The sequence below is a fragment of the Fopius arisanus genome, unplaced genomic scaffold, assembly GCF_000806365.1.
Source record: "Fopius arisanus strain USDA-PBARC FA_bdor unplaced genomic scaffold, ASM80636v1 scaffold00036, whole genome shotgun sequence".
In the NCBI taxonomy this organism is placed as follows: domain Eukaryota; kingdom Metazoa; phylum Arthropoda; class Insecta; order Hymenoptera; family Braconidae; genus Fopius; species Fopius arisanus.
In genome coordinates this window covers 1066342-1076268 of record NW_011887775.1, presented here as the reverse complement: position 1 = coordinate 1076268, position 9927 = coordinate 1066342, and the positions used below count along the sequence as shown (strand labels likewise).

Here is a 9927-nt window from a genome sequence, read left to right as displayed (position 1 = left end):
CTGCTGTGTTCATCAGTCACACTGACTCGGTGAACACACCAGCTCTCCGCACCCGTGCCTGACGGCGGCAGTCTACACGCCGATGGGTGTGACTAAGCGGGCACCCATCCAAGTACTAACCCAACTGAGCGTTGCTTAGCTTGGGTGATCGCCGGAGTCACACACCGCCCGCGTGGCTACTGTCGCCGCTCAGCTCACAGAATATTTCTTGATGATTAAACCCCGTTTAAAAAACCAAATGACATCAAAAGATCATGAAACATTTTCGATTAATAAAAAAAACATTCGATCAATAAAATATTAATAGGTCAATAAAAAGGCACATACCTGGTAAAAAGAGAAGTCCTGATGTTTTGTACATACTGCCCATTACTTTCCACTTAACATCAAAAAATTATCACCATAATGCACACTGATCGATTATTAAGTTATCGTTATTAAAATCAAATTATTAGATACGATTTTCCATTAGGAAAACTATGTTTGAACATTACACTTATCAAGGTTGAGCTTAAAAGAACGGTTATCACTGCTCTATCCCAAGGAACGCGATTCCGGAAAATCTTAAAGTAAATTAAGATAGATGACACTTCACTTATACGCACCACGAGAAATTTCGTGCACAGTAAAATTTTGTTTACAGTACAATAAATGCACGCTAATGACCGGTGGAGTAGGTGTGGAAGTGAGTATAGGGCCTGACCAATGAATGATCAGTGAGAAATTAATTGGACAGATTTTAGGCTTCCAATTTCGAGAGTTTGCATTGGATTCGTTATAAATATCCGTCTCTCACCTCTAAAATTGAGGGAAGGCACTAGTCGCCTATAGATAGGAGACTATTTCAATATCTGACACTGCACTTGGACTTTATCACTCACAGCAGCAACAACTCCTGAAATTTTTATTGCTATTAAATAGACAATGTGGCGTCGACCAAGAGGGCCTCCCAAAGTCTGGAGAGTCATGGAGTTGACTGATCCCTCTGGACGAAAAAGGAAATTCTCTCTTCAGGAAATTCCAGAGGCTTCGTATGAAGAAGTGATCTCCCACATGTCCTCCATTTTCGCCAAGGACGAAGCTATGTGCTCAGCTCTTAGTAAGTAGCGATTAATTTCAGAGTTATTCCAGTCACTCAATCTATGAACCTTCTGTTCATTGATCCAGACTTATCTATTTATTTTTAGATGTGACAGACGATCCAGAAACAATGCATTTACTACAAGAATTTTGGAGAATGTTTTTGTCTCAAGGTATTTCTGTTGGAGCCTTTGAAATTCCAGAAGGAGGTGGAAAACCAATTCTCGCTGGTGTTAATCTCCTCGTCTATTCCGATGAAGAGACAGAAAAGAATGCAATTATGCCACGTGAGTGAAAAATAATAATATTTGAATAATATTATAAATTGAATAATATTCGAAAAAGTCGTCGAATGTTCTTTCAACAACCTCGAAAAAATCAAGAGGTTTAAAATATTTTCCAAAAGACTGATCATTCCAGTATCTGATTAAATGCTTGGAATTAAATTCATAAATGTTTATAACTAACAACTTGATCGTTGAATTTTTAAGATGTAAAGGGACCTTTTGGAATAATTATGTCAGCTGTAGAAGAAACTCGCAAACTAGCAGATCCCCGCGAACTTTACAAGGTTGATCGATTTTTAGAAGCTATAGGATTAAGTATAAGTCCCCAATACCGCAGGATGGGATTGGCAGTAAAACTTCTGGAAATAAGGTAAGGGCACTCGGCCTTGTGACGCGACGTCTTTTTCATTTGCTATTTTTCATTTGCTATTCTGGTTCTCTATAGTTATCTCTGTGATATTTGTCAGATAATTGAGTGATATTTTCTGCCTTGTTATTAGAGATGACATTGGAAAATGGTATGGGCTGGAATACACGTCAACACTTTTCACGAGCTCAATTGCCCAGGCCGCAGCTACAAAAGCTGGATATACAACAGATGTTGAAAGATTATACGATGAAATATTTCCATCGGATAACAATCCCTTCCTACCACGACTCAAGGGAAAGAGTTGCAAAATTATGTCGAAGCGAATTTCTTGAGTGGATAAATATTCATATTGTAATGTAAACTGTGTTCTCGTATAAAGAGATGGAACTTGAGACGTTCAGTGTCTATTTTATTTTATCCAAGAAATTTTGAAGATATGTCTGCTTTTTATCTTTGCTGTTCTCATTCCCTTGCCTACACCGCTAGTAAGTATTCCCCATTTTTCCAATTGACCTAATTCATCTCGCAAATTTTGTACTTCCTATGCAATTTGTATTATTGTTCATAACGCACGCGGCCGTGAGTGTTCATGGATAATTAGCGGTGTTGAATTTTTCAAACAAAATTATTAAAAAATTATAACTTACATTGTGGAGAAGAGGCAGTAAAAAAGAACGTATTGTGCAGTCTCTGCAAAATGTATTGAAGAATGAAAACACATTTTCTCATAAATACCACTCATTATTTCTCAGGGGTATTCTCCGAGTTCTTCTCCTCCTCGTTGATTTCTTTGTTTTTGTGTGGATCGTCTGGCTTCATAGCTGGGAAGAACAGCACTTCCTTGATGTTATTGGAGTCAGTGAGAAACATCGTTAGTCTATCGACACCGAGACCCCAGCCAGCAGTTGGTGGAAGACCGTATTCAAGAGCTGTGCAGAAATTTTCGTCGACAAGTTGAGCTTCATCGTCACCTGCCGCTTTGTCCTTAGCTTGTTGCTCGAATCTGAATCACAAAATATTTATTTCAAAATGAATTATTTCTTTATTAAACAAAAATATTATTCCAGCAATGGACGCACACGTATCCTCTACTCTCGAATTGCCAAGACTTGAGGAAAATTCAGAGTGTGTCAAACCGTGCTCCAGATACAAAACTGGTGATTAAAAATATAATAAAATTGTTGACATCAATCAAATAATCCGTCACGAGATCCATTTTTGGAAAAAATTTCCTCAAGCTCTTGACAATTCCTGAATAATTCGTAATACCGAGATTATCTTAACGAGAAATTCGTGTTTTACGAGCGTCCTATAAAAAAAACAGGGAATTCTCCGCATCAAAGTGATATTGTTTTTTAAAAATTGTGAAGATGTGTGCTATTCTTATTCTCGCTTTTGTGTTGGCTCTTGCATCTATTACGGGTAAAGATATCATCGTACTTGCATTAGATTTATGTAATTGAATATTTCAGTTGACGCGAAATGGAATTAATATTTTAATCAGGTGCACAACCCCAACTTGGATTTGGAATTCTCAATCCATGTGGCCCGAATCAGTCACTTCGTTTGTGTGGACCTCTCTGTCCGGCAATTTGTGCAAATCTAAGACCAATATGCGATGTTACCGTAAGATATCAAAATTTTGGCAAGAGTACCGATAAAGATTCTCTCTGGAATAAAATTCCTCTGAATTCCTGAGCATTTTTACATGATTAATATTTTTTCTTTCAGATATGTATACCAGGATGTTTTTGCAACCCCGGATATGTGAGAATAGTGCGTAATGGGCCTTGTGTAAAAGTATGTCCCATAGGTCCCGGGGGTTTAACCTCTAATATTTTAGGTTTAGGATAATAATACGGTAAAAACACGAATTGGTCAAATAATAATAAAAAATGCAATGAAACACGCGTGGTAAATAAATCTATGATAATAAAAATCCGATTATGAATTTTTTCCAAGTATGAAAAATTATTCTTACCTGTCTCTTTGCACGACAGGATCATTCAGCTCGGTGTAAGCATTACAGATTTCCTTCTTCATGACGAACAACTCGAATCTCTCGGTGAGGCCCTTCTCCGATCTGTGCCACTTGGCAAGAGGCGACATTATCTGCGGATGATCCACGATAAACGTAGGATTGATGCACGTCTCCTCGATGAAATCCCCAACGAGTTTATCCAGTAATCTGGCTGTTGTCCTGGGAGCAGGGCACTCCACCTCGTGCTTCACACACAAATCACTCAGGAATTGATTGGCCTTCTTCGTACTGAGTTCGTCAGCCTCTGGGAACTTCACTTTTAACTTCTCCTCGAGGGTTTTTATCATCGAGACTCTTCTGAAGGGCGGCGTGAAGTCAATCTCGACAGCTTCACCATCCGCACCGTCCGGATGATATTTAATCTTGTAACTGCCATGAATGCTTTTCACCATTCCTGATATCATGTCCTCTGTTATCTTCATGAGATCGTTGTAATCGGCGTATGCCATGTAGAATTCACAGGTTGTGAATTCTGGATTATGGGTCATGTCAATTCCCTCGTTTCTGAATTGACGACCGATTTCGTACACCCGGTCAATTCCACCCACAATTAACATCTTCAGATACAACTCTGGTGCGATCCTCATGAAGAGATTCATATTCAGATCATTATGATGGGTCACGAATGGTTTAGCAGTGGCTCCACCAGCGATCATATTCATCATGGGAGTCTCAACCTCCAGGAACCCCATGTCATCCAGAAATTTCCTAACGTGAGCAATTATTTTTGCTCTCACGTGGAACTTCTGTCTGACTGAATTATTCAGAATCAAATCCAGGTATCTCTGACGGAATCTCGTCTCCTTGTCCTTGAGCCCGAAGTGCAGGTGTGGCAGTTGATGGAGACAGGGGCTCAGCAGTGAAATCTTACGAGGTAAAATGGAAAATTCCCCCAACTTTGTCTTGGTTGGCACCCCGATGACACCCACAATGTCTCCACGACCAATTTTCTCGTTGTCGGAGAGAAAATTCTCTTCATTCTCGTAATACTTGGCATTTGCCATTATCTGCACCTTCAGACCCTCTCCTCTCAGGTCGTAGAAGATGAGTTTAGCACCTGCTCTTCGGATTGAGTGAATTCTCCCAGCAATACTGAGAACATCGTCCTGGAGGATTTCTCCCTTTTTGACCTTCTCCGAGAATTTCTGGATGAAATCCTCCAAGGATGAGGACACGTGGAATTTGTGAGGGTACGGGCTATCGTTGGACGCCTTCAGCTGATTTATCTCGTGCGAGCGCAGTTTAAAGTACTCCTAAGAATTAATGGAAACACGCTTTGAAATTTTCATAATATCCATCAGTCTCTTACTTATTTTCGGAATAAATCGATTCCACAATAATCGTACATGACTTGAATTTATAATCATTTTCATCTTCTCAACATTTATAATGAAAGAACTACCATAGAATTAATGCATTCACGTCAAACGTATTAAACCAAAAATGGAATGATCTTTCCTACTAAAATATTCAGGAATAATATCTTGAATTCAGCAAATGCCAATTCCCATCATTAATGTATACCTCGATTTGTAGAATGTCTAATTATTTATCATATCAAAAATGAAAATCATCATATAAATGGCCATATTATTCCTGGACCGAAAAAAAAATCGCGATCATTTTAATCAGTTTTCCAGAATATCTTTAAATAATCATTTAAAAAATATAAAATTCACTTACATTAGGACTGATATCAGCATCATTGAGCCCATCCTTCTTATCATTAATTTTGGCATCACTCTTTTCTGCATTGACTTTCGCCTCCTTTTCCGTTTTCTCCTTGAGTTTCTGTTCAGCCTTGAGCCTGCGTTTCAGTTCACTGAAACAATAATAAACCGTTGAATCTCTTAAAGAAAAGACAAAACCCGACGTCTCAATTTTAATTATTGGCTAACGAAAAATTCGAAAATAAATAATATGTTAGAAAGTGAAGAGTGCCCATTATTTTTTGAATAATTTCATATGAATTCAATAAATTTATTTTCTGAGTCTAAGTGATACGCACTTGAATGCAGGTCCACACACTGAGATATGACGCAATTTTAGATATTGAGAGCTCAAACACGAATTCGGCAATGCCGGTGTCAGGATCAGAGCCAGATGTTTGGTTATCGGACGAAACATTCTTTATGTCAACTCAATTGTTGCCCTCTCCCTCTCAAAACTCCATGGATTTGACTTTATTCGAATCTTTATTCAAAATTGCTATAAAAAAACTATTGTAAATATTAATTATGAACAAAACAACGCGGGAGCCACAGAAACTAAAATTGCATCATAAAGAGGTTATGATGATTTGAGATGGCATAAGTGACGGAAAAAATTGAGGAAATGACGCGGTAATTTAGTAGGAGAATTTTTTAAATAATAATCTCAATAATTACTCACTTTTTAGACAGTTTTTCTTTCGCCACATCTGCCATGTTGGTGTATTATTCTCACGAAAATGCCTGCTGGACTGAATCACCACGTGTGATGAGGAATTCCGACAGGTGGCGCGAGTTCACAGTCACCGCGATTTTTTAAAATTGTCCATTGACACTAATCCACACAACATTCACTTTTTTTGTTCTTCTAATTATTCCAATTCACATTCCACTTTTTTGAAACAATTTAAAAAAAAATCACTTCTCAGGATGCGACGATTGGATAGAATTTTCGTGTTGAATCGTTTCCATAGTAACAGCACTTGTTGTATCAGTGGAGTTTCTCGCCATGCGAATAAGTTTCCCTGTGGATTGAATAATTAAATTTAGTCTTTTGAAAATGGATGGATTCAGTCATTCGGATATAAAGGCACTTCAATCATTATTATCGGTTGAGAATGAAGATTCTGACTCGGATGGTGATCTCGACCAGAAGGGAAAATATAAATTAGGTAAATTAATTTAATCATCGAATGTTTCTCTGGTTTTTCATAATTCACGTCAATTTTTATCCGTCAAAAATTTTGAGGTAATTATTTTAATGATATTTTAGGGCCTGGACACATTGGACCCCCGAAAGACTCGAAAACCATGGGAATTAGTCCTCATGAATCCCTGAAGCCCGTTGGCCACGATATTTGGCACCAATCGGAAATAACAACTTCACAAATTACTGAAGTTCTGGACTCAAGAGCGCAACCGGAATATGAAATTAAGTTCAAACAGGCAGTTACCACTGAAGACGTATTTCTTGGTGTTAGTACCCGCAATTATCGACTTATCTTAATTCCCGGGTAAACATTTCAAACCAGTAATTAATACCCGAGTTTTCCTTTAACCAATTGTACGTAAATATTCAACGAGAAGTTATATAGGGGTTTTTCAAGTGATAATAATAAGTAATCAGACATATCAGACTGACACTTTCGTGACTAATTCAATTAACAGATGGGATTTAAGACACCTGCATCGACATCCTGTGAGTGGCTGTCTATCTCAATAAAAATGTCAGGAGAAGAGAGAGAAAAAATCGATCTACAAGTGGAAAGAGATTCCATAGATATTCGAAGTCCCAAGTAAAAATTGAATTATTATTACATTTCTCTCAGCCGAATCAATTTTTAATCAATAATGATTGTTCCATTCTCTACACAACAATTCTATCAGTTTTAATAAAAAATCTCCACTTGCTCGAAAAATTGTAAAAATTGTATAAATCAACGTCATAATTTCTATTTGCAAAAATTCATGAGGTGGATGTAATTGAATAAATAATGTTACTGTTTTAGATATCGACTCCACCTGCCAACCCCTCACTCAGTGGATCCAAATTCCTCTACAGCAAAATGGCACGAGGATATATCAACTCTCGAGTTAAATTTGAGAATGACCCGAGAACTAGACGGTGTGAACTTTTAACTTCCCAACGGTTCCCCAATGTTTTTTAATTAAATAGTATTCAACGTGAAATTCTCTCGATAACAGCTTGAAGAGACTGGATGAGAGAACGTTTGAGATGATAAATAAATAAAATCGATTTAAAAAAATACATCTCGGGCTTTTTCTAATTAAACACACCACCGCGACGAGCAATTAATGAATGGCCCCAGAATGCTTCTATTGAGCGTGAATACACCTTTACCCACGTCGACTTGTAATTTACACGTCGTTAATTTCTCCTTTATATTCATTTTAACTTAATGAAGTAATTACTTTCATTGCCTGACAGAGCAGTACATGGTGGAGTAGATTAACACTTTATAACACTAGCCCTGATTTTTATAAAATTTTTAATCAACCAGATATTTTCACCTAGACTTTAGTTAATCCGAATTATTACTTCAAGAAGAGATTTGGATTTGCAAATTCGAAGTTATGGATAAATTTATTCTACCTCTGGAATATAGATTTCAGGTTGATAAAGAGAAAATAATTAAAACGAGTTTATCATCTCGTGTCCAGCATTTTTTTCTGGCAAATTGTTATCGGAATATTCGAATGGAACCTCGTCAATCCCTTGAAACGTTAAATTTGAGCTAGATTGATGTTCGTTATCTCCCCTATTTACTTGTGCCCATTCAACCGCAGTTCAGCGATGACAGGCGGTGAAACCCTCGCCCAATACGAAAAAAAGGCAACGAAATTACAAAAATTGTGCTTTAGACTTTTTCTTTCTTTTTACCTCACCGTCAGAGGGAATATCAAACATCCGTGTCACTACTCATATCCAATGAATAGTACATTAAAAAAATGAACATCCACGAAATATAAATAAATACACGCGATAAAAAATTCAACTCCACGGAAAAGATAAATAATTATTCAAAATGAATGATCAATTTCGTGATAATTATTCAATTAAATCACAACTGGGAACTGCGATGTTAGAATATAATTGAAAAATATCTCGTTAATTAATTTCAGTCTTTGGATTTTTGAAATTGGTTAAATATAAATGGCATGTTCAATTGTATTTTAATCATAGGAACTATCAGCTGATCTAGATCCATTTGTGGATGGAATCAATTAACCGTACAATCAATTGAACTGCAATGAAGTTCCAGTTGCGTAAGCACTCTAGAAGTCAATACCGATCGCGAAGTTTACCACAACTTCCATTAGACTTGAATGAACTCGATTGAATTTAATTCCCCTCAGTGATAATCCTTTGATGTTTCAATTGAAAATAAATTCACGAAACTGCCACATATTGATCGAATTATAAAGCTATCAATTAAATATCTGAGAACAGTAATTTTTCTCGATTTTTCCTTTAAAAAACCACGGAAATATTCTCTGGAATTTGTGGGGAAAATTATCCTCATCAAATTATTTTATCTCAGTGATGATTGTATCGAAATTGATTAATAATCGATGCGATCGGAGATCAATTGCTGATTTACGCAATATCCTCTTGTGCATTTAATTATCTGTGACCTTTTCAATACAAAAATCAAGGGTTACGAGAATCATTAAGAGATAACAATCCCCCACTGATTACAGATCCCGTTGTAAATCATTGTCATTGGTTAAATCACTTGTTCTCAGTTATCTTTGATGTGCGAATTAATTGACCGCGTCACCACCATTTCGCGAGAATTTACGCGGGAAAAAAAAGGGGTTTAAAATGGCGTCATTCAGGGCTAGTTCAGATCACAAATCCCGATCAATTGACCCGAGTGACCACATGTCTTTCTGGAAAATTAAAATCAAGATTCAGTGAATGGATTATAAATTGCGTGCGTCACTCTTTCGATTTCTCGAGGCCTTGACTTCATTACACTGGCTTTTGATTGTAATTTTTTTCTCATCGAATCAAGATTTTTCCCATTTTTCAATTTATAATTCTTACGACATGATCCACTCGTGCCTTTTTTTTTAATGACGAAATAACAATAGATTTTACGAGATAAAAGAGAGATTCATAAAAATATTTTAATTGGACCCATCGATCGGCTTTCGGTAGGTGTTATACACCGCCATGATATTTTTTTTTTTTTGACTTATCTACAAAACTGATTGGATCGCTCGTTATTATCGATGATATTGTATCAGAAAAGAATGCAAAACATTTGTGTTGATGGGAATTTCCGGCAATCGGAAATTACCCCACGGTATATCCCACGGCAACTAAACTTCTCCAATAAGTGTCGCACTGGGAGTTTCAAACGCTCGAGTTTGTTATTTACCCGTTTACAATGATCCATTTTAATTAATTTT

At 36.9% G+C, this 9927-nt stretch overlaps 4 protein-coding genes across 7 annotated transcripts; 3 read left to right on the top strand and 1 right to left on the bottom strand.

The window, feature by feature from the left end:
* The first annotated feature begins 907 nt into the window (after positions 1 to 907).
* LOC105266192 (uncharacterized) lies at positions 908 to 2129 on the top strand. Its single transcript, XM_011304150.1, has 4 exons — positions 908 to 1099; positions 1188 to 1367; positions 1572 to 1737; positions 1868 to 2129. The coding sequence occupies exons 1-4, from the start codon at positions 925 to 927 to the stop codon at positions 2067 to 2069; spliced, it is 723 nt and encodes a 240-aa protein (XP_011302452.1). The 5' UTR covers positions 908 to 924; the 3' UTR covers positions 2070 to 2129.
* Positions 2130 to 2414: 285 nt separating this feature from the next.
* On the bottom strand, positions 2415 to 6303 carry LysRS (Lysyl-tRNA synthetase). 2 transcript variants are annotated; one of them, XM_011304145.1, is made up of 5 exons: positions 6170 to 6261; positions 5787 to 5986; positions 5462 to 5600; positions 3719 to 5031; positions 2415 to 2740 (listed from the first exon to the last, which is right to left on the bottom strand). In XM_011304145.1, the coding sequence occupies exons 2-5, from the start codon at positions 5903 to 5905 to the stop codon at positions 2479 to 2481; spliced, it is 1833 nt and encodes a 610-aa protein (XP_011302447.1). In that variant the 5' UTR covers positions 5906 to 5986; positions 6170 to 6261; the 3' UTR covers positions 2415 to 2478. The 2 variants fall into 2 exon arrangements, with proteins under 2 accessions (XP_011302447.1, XP_011302448.1); XM_011304146.1 differs by lacking the exon at positions 5787 to 5986 and having other exon boundaries at positions 6170 to 6303.
* LOC105266188 (cysteine-rich venom protein 1) lies at positions 2763 to 3674 on the top strand. The gene is made up of 3 exons (XM_011304144.1): positions 2763 to 3159; positions 3242 to 3363; positions 3469 to 3674. Exons 1-3 carry the CDS (start codon positions 3108 to 3110, stop codon positions 3589 to 3591), a joined length of 297 nt encoding a protein of 98 aa, XP_011302446.1. The 5' UTR covers positions 2763 to 3107; the 3' UTR covers positions 3592 to 3674.
* A 221-nt stretch (positions 6304 to 6524) lies between the features above and the next one.
* Dnaaf6 (Dynein axonemal assembly factor 6) lies at positions 6525 to 7756 on the top strand. Of its 3 annotated transcripts, none has more exons than XM_011304149.1 (4): positions 6525 to 6659; positions 6761 to 6963; positions 7156 to 7186; positions 7497 to 7756. In XM_011304149.1, exons 1-4 carry the CDS (start codon positions 6548 to 6550, stop codon positions 7583 to 7585), a joined length of 435 nt encoding a protein of 144 aa, XP_011302451.1. In that variant the 5' UTR covers positions 6525 to 6547; the 3' UTR covers positions 7586 to 7756. The 3 variants fall into 3 exon arrangements, with proteins under 3 accessions (XP_011302451.1, XP_011302449.1, XP_011302450.1); XM_011304147.1 differs by having other exon boundaries at positions 7156 to 7283; XM_011304148.1 differs by having other exon boundaries at positions 6761 to 7001.
* The last annotated feature ends 2171 nt before the right edge of the window (positions 7757 to 9927 follow it).